Source organism: Palaemon carinicauda, chromosome 4 (genome assembly GCF_036898095.1).
Source record: "Palaemon carinicauda isolate YSFRI2023 chromosome 4, ASM3689809v2, whole genome shotgun sequence".
In the NCBI taxonomy this organism is placed as follows: domain Eukaryota; kingdom Metazoa; phylum Arthropoda; class Malacostraca; order Decapoda; family Palaemonidae; genus Palaemon; species Palaemon carinicauda.
Genome location: NC_090728.1, coordinates 175,653,093 through 175,673,249, shown reverse-complemented (window position 1 = coordinate 175,673,249; position 20,157 = coordinate 175,653,093). Strand labels below are relative to the sequence as shown.

General features: G+C 36.6%; 3 protein-coding genes across 5 annotated transcripts in view; 1 reads left to right on the top strand and 2 right to left on the bottom strand.

Moving 5' to 3' along the window:
• Positions 1-6,199, top strand: part of LOC137640219 (FYVE, RhoGEF and PH domain-containing protein 6-like) — a 30,563-nt gene extending 24,364 nt beyond the window's left edge. Inside the window, exons 6-9 of the mRNA XM_068372776.1 lie at positions 626-877; positions 1,126-1,308; positions 2,097-2,203; positions 5,627-6,199. Coding sequence (XP_068228877.1) covers positions 626-877; positions 1,126-1,308; positions 2,097-2,203; positions 5,627-5,666 — 582 coding nt within the window. The 3' untranslated portion in view covers positions 5,667-6,199. The remainder of the gene's footprint in view (positions 1-625; positions 878-1,125; positions 1,309-2,096; positions 2,204-5,626) is intronic.
• Positions 6,200-9,110: 2,911 nt separating this feature from the next.
• Positions 9,111-10,154, bottom strand: LOC137640216 (protein YIPF3-like). The gene has a single exon (XM_068372770.1). The coding sequence runs from the start codon at positions 10,083-10,085 to the stop codon at positions 9,372-9,374; it is 714 nt and encodes a 237-aa protein (XP_068228871.1). The 5' UTR covers positions 10,086-10,154; the 3' UTR covers positions 9,111-9,371.
• Positions 10,155-10,841: 687 nt separating this feature from the next.
• MED9 (mediator complex subunit 9) overlaps positions 10,842-20,157 on the bottom strand; it is a 29,362-nt gene continuing 20,046 nt past the window's right edge. For 2 of the 3 annotated variants that reach the window (XM_068372771.1, XM_068372773.1), the window contains exons 3-4: positions 19,726-19,860; positions 10,897-11,035 (exon numbers count right to left, since the gene is read on the bottom strand). In XM_068372771.1, the coding sequence (XP_068228872.1) occupies positions 19,729-19,860 (132 nt within the window). In that variant the 3' untranslated portion in view covers positions 10,897-11,035; positions 19,726-19,728. Of the gene's footprint in view, positions 11,036-19,725; positions 19,861-20,157 lie in introns of all 3 variants that reach the window. The other variant, XM_068372772.1, reaches the window with a different exon arrangement.

Here is a 20,157-nt window from a genome sequence, read left to right as displayed (position 1 = left end):
ATATGAAAAAAAAAAAAAATATACCTAGATTGTTTAGTGCAATCATCACTTACATGCTAATCTTTTGGAAATACTTAGTACAGTACATTTCATGAAGTTATACATGACATTTAGCAAAACATGAATGTTCTTTCCATTGGGCTAAGATGAAAAATAGTAATAAGAGACAGGATTTCACATTTGAAAAGTATCCAATACCGTGTTAGATAACGATAATAAAGTTGCTGAATTCTTTGTTGGCTAGTTCTTGAGGATTAAAGTAAAGGGCTTTCAATAAAGCAGTGGTATATATTTTATGAGTATCTGTATTCTAAATACTTTGCGTTTATGAAGATTAAAGTCTAAAGTACAAGTATGGCAGCTATGGCAAAAAAAAAAAAAAAAATAGGGCATTGATGTGGGGAGAACTAATTCTGTGTATAACCTGATAAAGGGAAAAGAAGTAAAACTGTTTGTGATAATGTTGATGGTGAATGTAATAAAAAAAAGTAGGCCTATGTTGTTAGATAAAGTAATGTAATTTTGAATTCCTCAGATTTCTTGAACACTCAAAACACTAGAGCCTTTATGCACTTGTATTTTTTATTTGTTCACAATTTAATAATAAAATGCTCTTTTAATTCAGGTGGTTTGTGACCACTGTTCAGCTAATCGTGCCCCACTGCAGTACAAGAAAAACCAGCCACTCAGAGTCTGTGATACTTGCTTTGAAGTACTTCAAAGTGAATTTGAGCGAAGGTATGAAGGAACAGATGCGGAGGAAGATCCTCAAGAATCTGAACTCAGAAGAGCATCCAGCCTCAAAGGTCTCTTTAAAAGAGGAGAACGAGAAAACAGAAGCCATACCAGAAAGAAAGTACCAGAGAGATTGCTGGAGGTAAGAGTTTTTGCCATATATTTAGTCATTTGCTTCCCTCCTTTTCCTCAAGTAAACTATCAATTTTAATTTTCACAAAATTATCATAGAATATTTTTATAACACAGTAAACATTACAGTATTATAATTTGATATTGTGAATAAAAGGCAATACGGTATTGTATTTACTTGTACAGGAATTTTGCTTATACTAAAATCTACTTACTCTTTATAATAAATCTTGATCCAAGTTGTTAACTATGTTGTAGGTAAGTGCAAGTGATGCTGCTTCTCAAATGTGTGGTTATCTTCGTGTAATGGTAAGGCGATCTTTACGAAGAGGCTGGTTTGTTCTGAAGGACCGTGTGTTATATGAATACAGAGCACCTCAAGATGTTTGTGCGCTGCAATCTCTCCCTGTCTTGGGTTATCAAGTTGAAACTGTGGACAAGGTATGAAATCTTCTTTTATAAAATATAACCCTTTATATACAAACCTTGCACTAGAAATTATGTAACAAATTATCCTCTCTCTCTCTCTCTCTCTCTCTCTCTCTCTCTCTCTCTCTCTCTCTCTCTCTCTCTCTCTCTCTCTCTCTCTGAGTATGTACTTCATGTCAATTAGGTCCATATTACCACCTTTCTATGTTTTGTAAAGTTTGTAAATGACTTAAGTAGGGGTAATATCAAAGAAGTATTTTATGTGCCCCAATTATATCTTGATAATTTAAGGGTATAATTAAGAATGCCAAAGAAAATACTGTATAGTATTGGTAACAAACAAAAGACACAATAACTTCTTAAAAGTTTTGATGTTATAGAGAAATGTGTAGATTTTTAAAAAGGCAGCAATCTAGTTGGTTCACTAGGGAAGGGTAATCTCAAGAACATTGATAGCAGTTGTAATTTTTTTGTTAGTGGAAATAGAAACTTGATCATAGCATCTGTCTACTACTATACTAGGCTAGTCGTTGAAGGCATTATTTTCCTCCTGGATATTCCTTTCATAGTTAAAAGAAGTTGCATATTTTGGGCAAGTTACTTGATGCAAAGTGAGATAGTATTAATTCATTTCTAGGTCAACTTTTGGTTCTTATTTTTTTCTGTCTTAGCATTCTGTTTTTCTTTGAATTTCTATATAAATTTCTTTAAATTTATAATTTTGCTATATTTTACTCAAACTGTTGATTTCTTAGTATTTTTTGTGGGTCAAATCTTATCCTCCATTACTTTTTGAACAGGAGAATGATGTATCTGATGGCCTTGACAGCTGCTTGACCTTCAAACTTACTCATCCCAATAGACCTCCACTAGTTTTCCATACAGACTCCCCACATCTTGCAGAGAAGTAAGTACATGAAGAAAATCAGTTTTTCTAACGTAGAATAATTAATAATTTTTAAAAATAGTTACTCATGAAATGAGAACATTATTCATTTGATTGATCAAACAATTCAATAAAATATTTAATGGTACTTTTCAAACTACTGTAGTTATACCATAGTTCCTAGGGGTGATGTTGGTATTTGCTTTTCACTGATTCATTGTATGTGAACTTCTATAGATGGTCATTCATTTACTAATTCATGTGAGAGAATATGCTTTTATCTATGGGATCATATATTTAAATTAAGAGCCTTTACACAGTAAAGTAAACAAAATACTGTACAATGTAACTTAAAATTTCACTAACTATCCCAGGAACCATGAGGCATGAATGTTAAGCTGCATTTTGTTAAAGGTGGTTAAATTATCTTAGTAGAGTTTCTCTCGCAAAATAGTAGAGTTTCTCTCTCAAAATGCTGCGACTTCTTTCTAAATTCATGGTAAATGCTTAAATCTCCAAAAACGTGGAGACCTTATAATAGTAGAGGGAAGGTTAAATGGTACTACTTCTGTCTCTTGTCTGATCAGTGCTAGAGATCTTCCTCTTGCTGATGACATTCCTAGTTCATTATCAGCCCCACACGGAGCCGTACATCTCCGACCACCCTGGCTACCAGGGTAAAATTAGAAGATGAAGAGCTAGAGGAGGAAAAGGAATAGCTGGAAGAGGGCGATTAGCTGGAAAAGGAGAAGAAACCAATTCTCTCCATCTTACCAAATCTCCCTCAGGATCTGCAAGATGAGAAGTCAAGGTCTAAGTGACCATCACTACAAAGCTCCCCTAAGGGAAGAATCCATAGTGATTGCTCCGACAGAAAGGATCACTGTCACAGGAGAAGCAGTATTGTATGCACTATCACTGGCATTTACAATAAACACTTAAGGCAGAGGTACTGGCATACAATTATAATAGGAGCCATGGGCTCCTTGATGACAGTAACAGATTTCACTGGCACCAAAGCCTTCTTACACCCTTTTACAGGCTTCAGCGTTGGCACCGCTAAAATTATTGGCACAGAGGATACTGAGGCAAGTAACTTCAGCTACCGGCTCCCTCGAAAAATGCATAGAGAACCTCCCTGCAAGACTTGAGGAAAGCTCATCGTAATGGATATGGGAGACTTTCCAGTGTATGCTAGTGTGTAGCAATCCCTGTGGGAATGCCACATCCCCCAAACCTGAAAAACTCAACGATATACATCCAAACCAAGGACAGAGTGAGGGCTGTATATTGTACCTAGAGAACTTCAGTAATCAGAGAACTCGAAGAGTAGAGTAATGTGCTATAATACAGTTTCCTAGGCATTGTCTTGGGTGTTGTCAAGGAAGGTGTCAGAGAAGACTAAACCTTCCTATTCCTCCTTCAAGAATAAGCCTTTCCCAGAACAGGAATCCACGATCTGTGCTTGGCACATGATGATTGTGAGCAATCTTAGCCTTACAAGAAGTTCAGAGAGTGTGGATCAGAACCGATTGCATGCGCCACCTTTTCCCCAACATAAACATAAATTCTGCTTCCCTTCCATAATTGACAGGAAGCCAACAATCAACCATTCAAACTGGAAATTAATAAAGAAAAGATCCAACAGGCTTGGAAAGCATTTAATTACTGTACATCTACAGAATACTGTACTCGTTATGGCCGAGGTCAGAAGTGAATTAGTTTTAAGATGAAAGTGGTGTGGGTTACTTACAGGTGCTCACCATCTGTCATTGACTACCTCAATAACACATTCTACAACCATTCCAGCTCTGATGAAGACATATCCTGTTTTAATGGACAAAAGATCTACATACAAGGAATAAAAGTAATGACTAGACTTTAATGTACAATCATGGCAAGTGGTCTTGCCCAAAAACTAAGCTGATTAATGGTTCCTTATTTGTAGGGTCTAATGGATTTATAATACAGTAGTACTGTATTTAAATTCCACTGGTATTTAACATGTCTTAAATATGTACAAGAGCCTTCCCACTAAAGAGTATTACTTTATTGATATTGTACAGTTTATTATTCAACTTCTCTCATACAGATGTCCTGTTGGTCATGGTACTAGTCACATACTTACTGCCATAAGAGTTATAAGATCCATTAATGATTAGCCAGACACTGATGTTGGATATTGTTTTAGTTATGGGTATATTTTTTACTTATGCATATGCTAAATAGTTTAGCATACAGTATTTCTAATATATATTCTGGTCTTTTCTCACTCTTTGATAAACACTAAGCATACATCATCTCTCACACTCATCAGCGAGTTGCTATTTGCTCATATTGTATGGTAGAGACTCTTTTGACATGGGTAGGGGTAACAACACTTCTTCAGGACACAGAAATAGTACTGGATAGTACCTTAACCTTTGTTTTTGGCTAGTTCTCTGGCGTGAAGGTACACTCAATCCCCTAACTGTCTATTTGCTCTTCCTCTTCTTTTATGAAAATGGTGGGTCGAGTAGGAAAAGGATGCTTGGTGTCTATCATTGTGCATATTTATCTTTGATCTTAATTTTCAATACTGTTACTATGGTCCTTCTCCAATGTTGAAATAATTTCATGTCTTATATAGTCTTAAATTTTTTTTTTTAGTAAGGGTTGCCTTTCCCTATTGGGGCTTGAGGTTTTGCAGCATTCTGCTTCTCCTAGAAAGGTTACAATTGGCTTTTGAATATGAAAAGCCACAATAATACAGTAATAATAACAATTTAAGGTCATGTACTTGAGGATCCACGCTCTTAACCACATCCATAAGAAGGATGGATGGCCTTGAAAGAGGTCTTATATTCTACTTGGAATCTATAAGAAAAGCCAGATTGTCACTCCTGCTACAGAACAATTTATAGCAACACCATAAAAATAAAATATTCAGTAGGGATACAGTTGCAACTATATTAATACATCTTTCTTCATTCTACATACATCTTGGTTACTAGGAAAATCCAGACTATTATTACATGAAAATGCAATGCAATACAGTAGTCACTTCTACCCAGTAATTATCTTGGTTACTTTAAAACAAAGATGAAAGGCTATCATTATTGTACCTAACTTTGTAGAATAGCCATATTCAATATTTGTTGGTCTTACTGTGCTGTATCAGGAAAATTATTGATTTAAAGCTCTTCTTTCTAAAGCTTTTTATATTGTGCAAACAAATGGGGGAGGGAGATGTAAACTCATTATCTAAGGCATGATCCTGATATTCCTGACCTTATCATAATCTGTGGCAGAGATGTACCATTCTTCAAAATGCTGCTCTGCCATGAAATAAATTTGAACTACAGTGCAAAGTTAAACATCCGAGATATATTTAAAGATATATGTATGAAGTTTCAGTGCCTTATATTCATTCAAGATTCCTTAAAATTTGAATTTTTCTTACAGATGGATTCAGGCTATGAGAGAAGCTGTGGTCTTATCTTGAGTATATCACTTCAGCGCTGGAAGGGGATCGATCTGCCTTATAAATAAGAGGGGGATGGGAATAACTTCTCACTTCCAAATACAGTATGAAGAAGACATGACACATAACTGGCTCAGGGATAATGCAACGGAATATGGCCATAGAAAACTGAAATGACAGCTAATAATTTAAAGTTACTATATATTCTGTATATCAAAGTATTTGTTTTTAAACTACAATTATGTTTTAATTGATTTATTCAATGTAAATACCATATTTAAAAAAATCTTTTGTCTTTCCAAGTCTGTGATGCATTCCATTTGTGAATACTGTTGTGATTATTTATATTTAGAACATACAGGTCAGTATACTATGTATAGTTTCTATGTATGAATTACTAGGACTGTTGAGTTTACAAGATATTTTAAGTTAAATTTTTGTCAACCCACATTTTTATTTATTTTTCAGGTTAGGAATGTTAAGTCATAAGAGGCTTTCATTATTACCATTTGGGTACTGTATTTTTAACCTGTAATTAAAATTTGAGAAAAATTAATTTTTTTGTGGTGTTTTCCTTTATCTCAAAATCTGTTATTTTGTACCTCCCATGTTTGTGAGGATTCTATATTTTAACTTTCTCATTACAGTACTTGAGATTTCTTGGCAGCATTAACTTACAGTATCACTTTTGGAAAATATACTGAAGTCCATGTTTCCAGCATCATCAGTAATCGTATAATAGTTTCACAAGTCTAAAGAAGCCCATTTCTAGACTCATTTTTCTTACAAAATTATTTACACTGATATTACAGATGAAAATTGGAATGAGGTATAGTAGTTGGGCAGTTTGGTACGAGGAAGCTGAAAAAAATACATGAAAATGAATGGCAAATATTAATTTGCACTCTAGATGCTGAAGGAGTCTGCAATAAGCATGGATTGCTATTTCTAGTTAGGAATCAATAATATCAAACCTTATACAGTATCACACTATCATCTTAATTAAGAATGAAATATAAAAATATGGCAACTGGAGAGGTACAATTTTTCTTTTTACACAGCCGTTCTAATCCCACCTGGAAGAATGAGCTAGAATGAGCTTTACACACTTCATGATGAATGTTGTCTTTTATTTTGGCCAGAGCTCTTCAATTATAGTAGTAGTAGCACATGCATTTCTGGATGTTTCATTGAGAAATTATAGTGTCAAGATATAAATGAACTGCATAATTTTAGCGCCCTAAAATGCTGCTGTTGTACAAAACCTGTCTTATGCTACTGAAGTCTTTTATTTAGGAAAGAAATCACTCCAAAGTATAACCATTACTTATGATTAATTTGACACTAAATACTATAAAACTTTCAATACCAGCATTAATAACCTTGCATTGAAAGTTAAGTTGATAATTTCTAAAAATATACTTAAAAGTTTAGGCTGTGAAGTGAATGCAGCTATGGGGCAAAATTCTACTGCACAGACCACTATATAAAGCTTTAACTACCAATCGAAATGCACTGTTGAGCTACCCTTAAAGGGGATTAATTGATTTGCAAATAAGTATTAAATATGTTTGCAGCAATATTCAACCGAGATTCGAAAGTTTAAAGGATATTCTTGTCAAAGAGAAACCTCACATTCTTTCAACCCCGATACTTTACTGAATGTCAAGCAATTTCTTTATTAATGCCTATCAAAAGCAATAGAAATAAAAAATTTCCTTTAACCTAGGTCTTATCTTCAAATAACCTTGATTTGACCTATGGCAATAGTTCTGTATACGAAACAATTTTCAGGCTAATTCCATTGCATCTTTATAAAATGCAATGACGTAGACAAGCTCTCACACTAGTCAGAAACCTAATACAAAAATACCTAGCCCAGTTAATATATAAGAAGGCCATTAAGCATGTCCTGACATTCTATAATGCAATTGGTTAACACTACTGAGTATTATGGTAAAACAGTATGAGGTAGGGGACATTACAAAATTATCCAAACAGTGTTATAGACTTTCGTAGATAATTACCAAATATGAGAGGTCACGGCAAAGTCTGGGCATGTTCCAAATTTGACTTCCTTCATCATTTATTCTGAAATACAACTAAGTTGATGGCTATCATATTCCAAGATAGGCAATGAAAGTGTGATGGTGCAAGCCAATATGAAAAACAAAATAAATGGTTCTGGTGATTTTGTAAATAACATGAATGCACTGTTAATTGTTCATAGCTATTTCTTATATTGCCATTCCCTATAAAATTAGATAAGCAAAGGGCAGCAAATGTCCAATAGGAGTTCACTATTGAACATAATTATGGGAAATACTCGGTCCAAACTAGGTAACTCGCTCCTGATGAAAGGAAACTACCAAGGTGTGAGCAGTCATGCTCAAAGCGCAGTTCATTAATTTCCTAATAGGAAGAGCATGAACAAAACTTTTAGGAGGGATCACAATAAACCATTACTATGTCTTACCATTCAATATGCTCCTGCTGCTAAGAGAGCATTAAAAATTAAGCTTATAACAAACCAAAGTAAGAAAAAGATCCAACAGTGTTAAGTCTGTGACAGGCAGGTGAACAGGGTTTCCCCTTGCACCTCCTATCATTAACCAAATACTTTGTTAACAATTCTGCATGCCCTGTGCTAGCCTCCTATTTCAAAGGACAAAAGGTTTGAATGCCTAGGAACATGCAGAAGGGGTATCTTTGCCAGATAATACTTGAATGGTTAATACCCTAAGCTTGTCAATTAACTCTTATCATTTGAATCTGTTCACAAGATGTCACCAGCATTGGGAGTTGTTATATCATTGACTATCAAACAATGGGATTTATTAGATTTAGGTTAATTAGAACTGGTATATAGGCCTGGAGTGCCAATCAGCACCATTGGGAAACTGAGGAGGGGAACCCGTAATTACACAATTCAGTAAAAGAAGGTGGACGATAAGATTTTAAGATAGGAAGCAGGAATGGGTAGTAGAATCATTTATAGTGCAGCTCGGGATTACAGGATTGCTGCAAAGAGCCTAAAGTAAGGCCTTCAGTGAACTGATGAGGTGCACTTGATTAAGATATGTGGCTATATGCAAAATGTTTTTGAAGATCTTTCCATGGGTTAATCAAGAAAAATTTTAATCTCATAACAGTACATGTACACTAATGTCAACTGCTTTACATAATTGCCATTAAAAAAATCGAGGCTCTCCTCAACTACAGATTATTATATTCTGCATAGATTCTATGAACTTGAGGTAAAAGTACTTGTCACATGAATCATTAGTCCAACGGACAATTCATATACAGAAGTTGATCAGAGGGGAAAATTACAAACTATAAAAGTCTTCCGTTCATATTCACATAAATCAATAAATACTGTAACATCTCATTAAAACACAATTAACCCCATCACTATACGTGCTACATACAATTTTATTCTATAAAAATGGATACTTAAACAAATTTAAAAAATTCCCATTTATTGGTACTCATATTTACATAAAGAATGCGTTACAAACTTCTACCTTTTCACTTGGAATTTTATCTATTTTGACTTTCATGAATGAAAGCTATGTTTTAAAATACAATTAGTGCAGACTGCTTCACAGGATTTTAATGTTTACCACTGAATAAACATGAAAGTTCAATTTAACCAATAAATATTTTATGTCCTGAGATTTCTAACTTGTCACAAACTGTAAAATGGAGGCCTCAGCTCATGCCTTACACAGCAAACTTTTTCCTCATAAATGCAAAATGAATATATATCAAATGCATGAGGTGAATGCATGCTAATGTAGAGCACATTACAAGACGCTGTCCCGGGCCTGGCGTACGTGCTAACATTATCATAATCAATCTACCTGTGGCGAGTCCCCCAAAGACTGTTGTAAGGAAAAAGAATACGCTATGGTTCTCTTCTTGGTGCAGCACTTCTGCAGTTAATAAGACAAGGCAATGGCCTGTTAGACTATATCCAGTTATGGAAAGCAACTGTGAAAATGTAAGACTTGTTTGACAAAAGTAACCCAGGAAAAATGCAAGAAATGAGAAGCCTAACCAATACCCAACTGTTAGTTTGGCTGTTGCCAAAACTTCCATAACAAGAGTTCTTTGGGGACTATGAAGGCCATAAAGAAGAATTGATGCCAGCAATGATACAATCATTACAGGGCCTTTCATATCGGAGTACACACGCTGGAACTCTGGAAAAAAAAGTGGTGGTGCCATGGATGATACTATTCTACGAGGAATTCTCTTGTTTGACACTGAAAAGTACGGTTTCACAAATCTGCACAGACTAAGTAAGTAGCCAAATACAGTCAGTTGTGATGAACACATGTCCGTGTTTGGACTTATTGACTCTATGGTCACAACTGAATGGCATTTGTGTGACATTGTGACTATTTTATTGTTATCAGAACTATTATATATCATTGGATCAGAACTATCATATATTCTCAATGATTTTTACCAGTATATCATTCTGTATACAACAAATGGTCACAGGAACTCGCTGCACCAATCAGCCAAACATTGATAACATTCTGAAGCTTGATTCGAGTTTGCACAAACGAGATCCTGCAGCCATTCCAAAAAAAGCTCTCTGTTTTTCTTGAGAACGAGAAATTGTCCAAGAACAACAAATGCCTTGTCAAATCCTCTATTCTCAAGGCGTCTCCCTAGGACTTCTCCAATTCCAGCTAATTCTGTAACAGGTTTATCACCCATGGGTTCAGCCACAAACAGAGTGTGTTTTTGAGAAGTTGTTGTCATTGTGATACACCAATTAAGAAACCAATTTCAAACCTAAAATCAGACTTTTTTGATAATTCCAAGCACAGTACAAACAAACATTCACTAACCAGCGCACAAACACATGAATGGTCTATATATTAAATCCCATATCTCGCATGCATTTCTTGTGAGCTTCAATTAATTCTTGGCAATTTTCTGCACCATTCTCTACAATACAAGCATCCCTAGCTTGTTTAGTTTCTGGACAGGCACAACAGGCTTTACACTTAGGCTTTTTTTCTTCAACCTCGTTCTTTTCCTGTACAGCAGGTGAAGATTCCGACATGCTGTTGTGTAAAAAAACTTGTGCTAAAAGCAAATTAAAAATATATCTTCACTTCTTTGGTTTTTCTTGTTCCAATTCTTTAAAACCTTTCTGTATTTCCTCGGTGAACTTCTCAGAGAATCGAGAGACTCGCTTTTTGGCCTCGGACTCTAACGCTTCCTCCGCTGCAATTTTGCTTCTCTGTAGGGCATAGGCTGTTAACTGAGCAGCACGTCGAATTGGGTACGACTCTGCTATCTTCTCAATTATCTGTGGGTTGTTTAGGATTCTGTTAAGGAGATAACGAAGTACCATGTCCACGCAACTGAAATGCATGGAAATCTTATTATATATTAAAAGTTAAGAAGGGATATTCAAGAATACACTTCTAATACAATTATAGACTATACTGAACTACCCTAAGACGAGAGGCATGACACTGGAACACTTTCCAAAATATATACTGTGCGGACTATTGTTCGTTTTCAAACATATATTTGTTGCTTTTATGAAATGTTGATCAACTCATACTATAAAATCCAATTAGGTATCATCAATAACCATACTGTATAAATTTCTACTATAAATAATGAATTAAATATGAATGATAACAACAGGAATACTTATTGTTTAAAACCAGTAAGTGCCATATAAACATTTTAAAGTTCAGCAAAATAAAGCTAATTTTAAGAGATAATTAAACAATAAAACCTATCGCTAAAGCCATGCTTCACACTATCTATGCAAAATATGAGAACTTAACTGTTACTCCAAAATGGAGTATATCTTGTTTAACTTATAAATAATTACAACAACAAGCATGCAACGTAACTGTGCTTTTTAACTTTGATACAAGCAAGGGTATGGTTAATTGCTAAATGAAACCTTCCAACTAGGGGGAGGGAGATTCCTGTTCCATTTATAGCTAGTCTATGAAGTTTGTATTCATAGAAAGACATTAATTTTAATTTTACAAGATAGTATGTCTATACTTGCCTCCCATTCATAAGAACAACTTTCCTGTCCTTGAAATTTATCACAAATTTTCAAAGTAATTTGTATTTTGCTTACCTATAACAAGGTGAGTCCTTTGAAATTTGGGAACGCTTTTAATGTCTTCAGCGGAACTGGAATGACTGTTTAAATCTTTACTGAAGTAGTGAACAATAGGCAGTGAGCACGACCCAGTAGCGCCACCCACTTTCATACCAAAGACAGTTTACTTGTAAGGGGTGGTTGAGGTTGTAAGTTTAATGTTTACAGACTAGTATTCAAACATTTTAAATTGTTCCCAAGTGTATATGGTACAAACCCTTTATCCTTTAATACAGGGTATAAGGAGACTATTTTTGGTGGGAGGAAATTCACCAAAGAACCGAACTGATTTGTTCTTTCTCTTCCCTGGAAGTATGCCAGTCTTCCTGGTCTCATACAGGTGCAAGGGAGATGACTCCAGCAACTTCCAATCAGCCCACCATAAAAATTAGTAGGCTGACAGGGCCTGGGTTATACTCGGTTATGTACGTGGTACTCTGTCAATGAAGGAATCTTTCTCTTACGGAACGATGCAGTCTGTAATAAAATACCTGGCGTATGATGACCGATGGGCCTGGCATTCATTCAACCATCGTCCCCTTTGTTAAGGGAGGATATGGGGGAAATACTTCTTACAGATTGATTTTAATAAAAAGTTCTAAAAAAATAGCTTACCAGCATCAAAGTTAGATACAGCGTGTAACAGTGCAACCTATTCATCACCGAGTGAGGGGAAGTAAAGAAAAAAATAGCTTACCAGCATCAAAGTTAGATACAGCGTGTAACAGTGCAACCTATTCATCACCGAGTGAGGGGAAGTAAAGAAAAAAATAGCTTACCAGCATCAAAGTTAGATACAGCGTGTAACAGTGCAACCTATTCATCACCGAGTGAGGGGAAGTAAAGAAAAAAATAGCTTACCAGCATCAAAGTTAGATACAGCGTGTAACAGTGCAACCTATTCATCACCGAGTGAGGGGAAGTAAAGAAAAAAATAGCTTACCAGCATCAAAGTTAGATACAGCGTGTAACAGTGCAACCTATTCATCACCGAGTGAGGGGAAGTAAAGAAAAAACAGAAGAGTCAGTCCTCTTAACTTTTATCCAGACTTACATTGATACGTTACCATAGAAAAAATGCTTTCTTTTTCCTTTGGGAACTAAGCTGGCTAATCAGCTACTTGAGCAACTACCAACAATGCCAAAATCTAAGTTTGTTTAGCACTCCCAAACTCCTCCCTTCATTATCTGGACAATTGCAAGATCCTTCTTTAAGGAGAAGTTAGAACTTTCATCCATTGCTTCGGGAGTTCTCTGTCAGATCTGATACCTCAGCATCTGTAATTGCTTTTTTGAGGATTTCTTGAAGCCAGAAAAAGACCATACTCTTCAACACCTATTTCTTGGTTCTGTTAGTGGTAAGGAATAGTCGACACTCAGGCCTGAGATGTAGAGTGCACTTCAGATACCACCGCACAGCCCTTATGGGACATAAAAGCAACTCCTCTTGATTACCATCCAACGCTTCACGTAGAAGAGGAAAGGAGGTCTCGAAACTGGGATCATGTGCTAACGGGTTCTGGATTTTGGCTACGAATTTGGGCACAAAACTAGAGGAGACCTCATTCCAACCTTTAGTAAGGGTTATTACACAAGTGTCCATGCAATTCGCCTGTTCTCTTTGCTGACGCTAAGGCCAGCTAAAAGATAAACTTGAAAGTCTGATCTCTCTCCGACGACTTTCTCAAAGGCTCATAAGGGGTATGCGAAAGAGAATTTAGAAAACGGGTCTCATCCCACTCAGGGGACTCCAGATTCTGGAGTGGGCAAAACTGTTTGAAGCTCCTCATGAGCATAGAGCAAACAGTTTACAACTCTCACGATGAGAAAAGATTTTTGCCCTCCAGTTGCAAAGATAGACGAGGATATCTGCAATCTGGGCAAGAGATACTCTGATCAGAGCAGTACCCATTCAACAACGCTAATCACAAAAAACAGATGACTTTCAGTGGTATTACTAGCAGATAGCGTCAGAGAACCATCCCAGGTACCCAGACAGCTTCAAAGGACCATTTCAGTTATGCAGACATCTGTGCTGTTCTGTGCCAAAAGCCTTTCACTCAAAGGCAATATTGGATAGCCTCCAACCCTGAATTGCAAATGACTTCATAGATTAGTGATACTTCTGATGGTGAGGGTGACAGTGAAGTGTTTCACGGGAGTTTTTCTCTCAGTGCTAACAGATCAGGATACCATTAGGCTAAGCGGGAAAAATGCATACGAATGCACCCAGGCACTTCCATGGGTTCTGGAAAATGTCCTTGAACAGCCCATCAATCTAAGAAGAGAGAACAAAACATGGTGTTTCCTGTTTAGCCGTGTTGCAAACAGGTTGATTCCAGGCGAGTCCCACAAGGTAAAAGCCATTATGCGAAGCAAAAATGCAAGGGCCATTCCAACCATACAACCTGGCCCTGAAAACTAAGCATGTCAGCAAGTATTTCTTCTTGCCCAGAATAAATCTAGCCGACAGTTCTATGGCACAGTCCGCCACCCAAATGTGCCTCTGCTTTGTCTAATTTCTAAGAGGAAGAGAAACCGTGCATATTTGGTGTTGTTGCTCAGAAATATCACCAAGAGGCTAGTCAAACATTCATGGAACACTTGCAGTACCAGAAACACCCGACTGCATTTCCAAAATGATGTGCAAACACTTTTCTCCTGACAACACACTAGGTGAGAGCCCTAACTCTCCTTCGACGCATCTGAGAAAAGCTGCATGTCAGGAGGTGGGGAATAAAGCAGGCTTCCATTCATGAGATTTTCTTTGTCCCACCATTGCTAAGATCAGCCCTTTCCTCAAGTCCCACTAGAAGAGGATAGTTCAGGGGATCCATGGAGACCAACCAGTGATCCTAAAAACACCAATGAAGGATCTATAGTGGAGTCGTCTGTGAGGAATAAGCTTCTCCTAAGAGTAAAGGTGGACAAGAATCGCCTAACTTCGAGGTGGGAGTACTATTTTAGACAAAAAAGCGTGTGCTACATCTCTGAACTTGATGATGCACTCCTTTGGTGGAAAGACTCTCACTGCTGCCATGTCCATCAGCTATCATGATCCCCTGATCTCAACAAAAGGAGTGCAGGCAATCTCGATCCTGTAGCAACTGCCTCTCACAGGAGCCGAGGATCAACTAATAGTCAAGATACTTCAAGAGACACATCCAATGAGAGCAGGCCCAAGTCGTCACCAATGTAAATACCAGATTGAAAATCTGGGAGCAGTGCAGACCAAAACAAAGGGGTGACGCAACCACTGGAAATCTTACTTCCCTAGAGCACTACTTGTGCTGGCAAAGACGCAACTCTCATAAAGAAAGCCATTTTGTGTCCCCAAGACACTGGCTTCAATTGTACAGGCATTACTTGATTTGGGGTGGAATTCTTTGTGACTTTTTTTTTTTCCCTTAGCACAGGGGGAATCAAAGGACACAATCTTGGGCTTTAAACCTTTTTGGGCTTCATACTCACTGGCTTCTTTGTGGTCACCACTAGTTTCACTATCACTGTGGACAAGGGGGGGGGGGGGGGGCAAATGAGCCTTATACTAACTTTCTCAAGAAAGACAAGGAGGGCCTAACTGCAAAACACTACTTTAGGTCAAAATCATTGCCAGCAGTCTGCACGGTAAATAGAGACTAGCGCACATTGGAGTGCAGCAATAACCGAGAACCCCAAACACCCCCAAAACCCTGAAAAATTTACCAATGTAGATCAGACTCTTGATGCACACTCCTTGGGGACTGAGCCCAAGGCATACAGTATAGCTATACCTAGAAGTTTCAGCAACCTGTGATGTTGATAGGGGGAGAAAAGAGCTATAGGGCTGCTTCTATATTATTTTAGGCATTGCCATGGATGATGTCAAGAGTTCCCTTTAGCCTTTTTTCACCTCCTAAGAGCAAAGGCTTGCCACTGAAGAGATATGGGGAAGATTACAAACAGACATGACCCCTACAGAAGTGTGTGTGTGTGTGTATAGATCTATCCCCAAATGCCATAAACCAATTACAGCATCCACTCTTCCTCGCAAATTTATGAATATCATACTTTGCTTCCATAATAATGTTAGTAAAGACAACAATCAACCACTCAGACTGCCAGCATTTGGATAGGCCACAACAGTATGTCTTTACTCGATGCTGCCAAAGACTTAAGTGAGGAGTCTTTCACAGGAAAGTGGGCGGAGCTATTCTTCCATACCCACCAACTGTGATTTCCCCAGTTGTTCCAGCTTCACTAAAAACTTTCCCGATTTCAAAGGACGAAAGGTTTATATACGCTTTGGCAAAAAAAAAAAAAAAATCTTCCCTATTGCTACTGTATTTTCCCCCCGCTGTGATCAGCTACAATAGTATTACATCATGTCCTATAGAAACATCACAGAACTTTGGCCAGTTAATACATTTATCCCATACATCAGACTAATTTAGTGTATTGTATACTGATAAATCTTAAAGCTAAAATTTTTACCATGTTACATAAACATAAGTGAAAGCACCTATTCTAATTTTAAGTTAATATGGAAATAATATATTTCATCCTTTATTTTCATGAAATTTACCTTCAAAACATAAGCTACCTCGCACATTATTTAGGTTGGTAATGAATGAAATCGTACATTGAAAATAACATTAACAATCATACAAGAAAGTACTAATTACAACTCTACACTTATAAGCATACATGTTAATATACAGCCTGTAACTTGCTAGTAAGTGACTGCAGCCAATACTAAAAGGAAAAGATTTATCACAGTTAATTTGTGTCAACCTATTTTACAGATTCACACTCAGGACTTCCTAAAAATCTTACTTTTTATTTTTTTCTATTATTGTGTTTCCTAAAAATTCTTAAACCTACATTAAAATTTTAGAGAATATTCTGTTCAACACATAGTTTTGTAATCATCAATGCCTTAAATTCTTGGTAAACAATATCTGATGTTAATTAATCTAATTTAATACATTCAAGAACTGAATTAAATACTATAGAGTACTCATCTGTACTCTTTGATAGCCGAAGTTAACCTCCTCTCAATACATAAGCATAAAAACAACAATATTCTCGGACTTAGCTTTGATGGCACATCTTTACTACCACCAATCACAATGATAAAAATCATCCACTGAATTTCTTCTGCAATGTATATCAGTGGCTAGCTAAAGCACATGGAGGTCTAGATGAAAGAAATGAGATTTTGGTTGTACGGAATCCCATCTGAGTAGAAAGTAACAACAGTTTTGGTACCACTGCCATGTAGTGAACACAGATTGAAAATTCATAGTCTTAGGGAATTGGTTGATCTCTGATTGAATTATTGATAATGGAGGAAAAGCAAAAAAGGTCTAGACGCTTTCAATTCTGGAGCATTGCATCCATTGTCCCTGGCATGTACTGATGAACAATAGATTTCCATAAATTTAGAGAAAATAAATTATATCAATATTTGGCTTTCCCGATATCCATTTCCAAACTTTTAACTAGGGGATGACAAGACCACACATTTCCTTCCTAGTTAATTGGCTAATAGTTTAAGCTGACTCGATATAAGGCAAGATAATAATTGTATGTCTCACTTCCGCTCTTTCGCTAAACTAGAGGGACTCGGACCTTATCACTCCTTTCTCCTTATGTAAGCCATAATCATCATGTCCTTGTAAATTGAAACAACCTTCAACCTCACCTATCACTAGAAGTTATACCTTAAGATGAGCTTTAATACCACTAACTCATCCAGGCAACTGATATGCATAATATTTCTGATGTCTCTGCTTATGCAAGATATAAATTTCAGTCTATGCTGAAAGTGCCCATAATCTGAGACCAATCTGGGATTGGAAATTGAAACTATTGCAAAGTTATTGCAAGAGGTGGGACAGTAAGATGATGAAAAGAAGAGGGATAAGAGGTAACAATTACGTTAAAAGTGGGTACAGCTAGGGAGTAATGGAACAACACCAAAATCCTTTTATGCCTAAAGGGCACCGCAAGGTAGTTTGCCATTAAACTCTCACTCGATACATTCATTATCAAGTTTTTCTAGGAGAATATAGGGTAACTACAGTATGCTTATAATCTCACGACCACAGTGATTGGATTGAAGGCCATTTAGCACCCAGGAGGAAACATCAAAACCGTACAATGTATTAAAAGTCAAAAGAGGTAGGAAAGCAGGATGGAAGATAAAAAGCATATAAAGTTTGATTTGAAGTATAATAGAAGACTAAAAAGGATGCAACTGAGTCAAGGAGACACTGTAAAGACCCTTAAATAAAGCCTACAATGCAACAGGTGTAGTACACTGATGGCACTACCCTCCTTATTGCCTTATTCTATGTTTGGGTTCCCCCAGGGCCCTCAGTGTGAGGCACCTCGTATATCCACCAGAGAGTTGCTAATGCATCTTCCGGTGTATTTTGCATCTTCCAGTCTTGGATGGTCTGGGATGTATCTTAAGTATTTATCGAGCTTATTCTTAAACACATCTATGCTCACTCCTGATATGTTTCTTAGATGACCTGGCAGCGCATTAAATAGTCGCTGCATTATCGATGCTGGTGCGTAGTGGATTAATGCCCTGTGCGCCTTCCTTAGTTTTCCTGGTATAGTTTTGGGCACTATTAATCTACCTAGACTTGCTCTTTCTGATATTTTTAGCTGTGATGTTTTCGGTAATTCCTTCTATTTCCTTCCATGCTTGTATTATCATGTAGCGTTCTCTTCTCCTTTCTAGACTGTATAGTTTTAACAATTGCAGTCTTTTCCAGTAGACAAGGTCCTTAACTTCTTCTATTCTAGCAGTATAGGACCTTTGTACACTCTCTATTTGTGCAATATCCTTTTGGTAGTGTGAATACCATCACATTGCAGTACTTGAGTGTACTCGTATATAAGTTTTGTAAAGCATAATCATGTGTTCAGCTTTTCTAAACATTCCCATCTTTGCTTTACATTTAGCCAACAGTGTTGCTATTTGGTCGTTGCATAACATATTCCTATTTAACATTACACCAAGGTCTTTTAATTGCTTCCTTGTTTGTGATTGTCACGTTACTAGGTCCCTTGTATGCATATACCATTCCTTCTCTGTTTACATAATTTATTGATTCGCATCTTTGTAGTGAGTTCCTATCTTCATCACAAGTAATTTCTCTACTTATTCTTGTGTCATCGGCGAAACTTCTCACTAAAGAGTTTTCAACATCACAGTCTATGTCTGAGATCATAATAACAAACAGCAGTGCAGCTAATACCGTACCTTGTGGCACGCCAGATATTACCTGGTCTTCATCTGATTTCTCGTCATTTGCAACCACTATCTGTTTTCTGTTTTGCAGGAATTCTTATACCCATTTTCCTATCTTTCCCAAAATAATATGCTTTCTCATTTTTTTTTCTCTAACATATTATGGTCTACCTTGTCAAAGGGTTTTGCAAAATCTAGATAGATCACATCTGTGTCTTTTTCATTATCATATTTTTTTATGTTTTCATAGTGTGCTATCAGTTGGGTTTGTGTACTTTTTCTGGGCACAAAACCGTGTTGACCTATAAAAACAAATTACTTTTACCCAAATGATTCATTCTTTTCTTTTTTATTACCCTCTCATAATATGTGATGTTAGACTAACAAGTCTATAATTGCTTGCCTCCAATCTTGATCCACTTTTGAAAATAGCGGTTATATAAGCTAATTTGTTCAACATATATCTCGCTCATATCTACACTTTGTCTTAGCAGTATTGCAAGCGGCTATGAAGAAAATCATGCGAATAAATTTCTATTTTAACCGTGCAAGCGAAGTTATTTAATGTGGCATAAAAAGATAACACGATACCTTGCAGGTACACGCAGCAATGGACAAAATCTCGGAACAATATTAAGAAACAAAATTTATGTTACCATAATTAAGCATACCTCTCAGTGCTGTGTTTCACTTTTGGATTTGTATTTCAGCAGCAATCGTTTCTTCAGGAGCAACTGCTTCCTTAGGGCTTCAAGATGCTTCAACTGCTCTTCCTTGCTGTACTCTACCCCAGGAAGTTTACAAACCTGATAGAAGGGAAAAAAACTTCAAGGTACTGTATATGACAACTAGCCTTGCATTTATACCAGTGGTTCCAAACCCCTTCTTTGTCACAAACCATTAGCACAACTAAAAAAATATTAAGAACAATCTAATTTTTACTAATATATCATGCACAGGAATTAAAATGTGTACTGCATTTCTTTCAAAACAAAATTTCAATAAAGTCAGTACTATAAACTACTAGAGCACTAATAATTTGGAATCACTTCTTTGCAATTAGACTTAGGAACTTTCTTATCACTATTAAATAAATATTGTAA

Excerpts from the sequence above, each read along its gene's own strand:
- LOC137640216 (XM_068372770.1), bottom strand. The coding sequence starts at position 10,085 with ATGATATATAATAGTTCTGATAACAATAAAATAGTCACAATGTCACAC.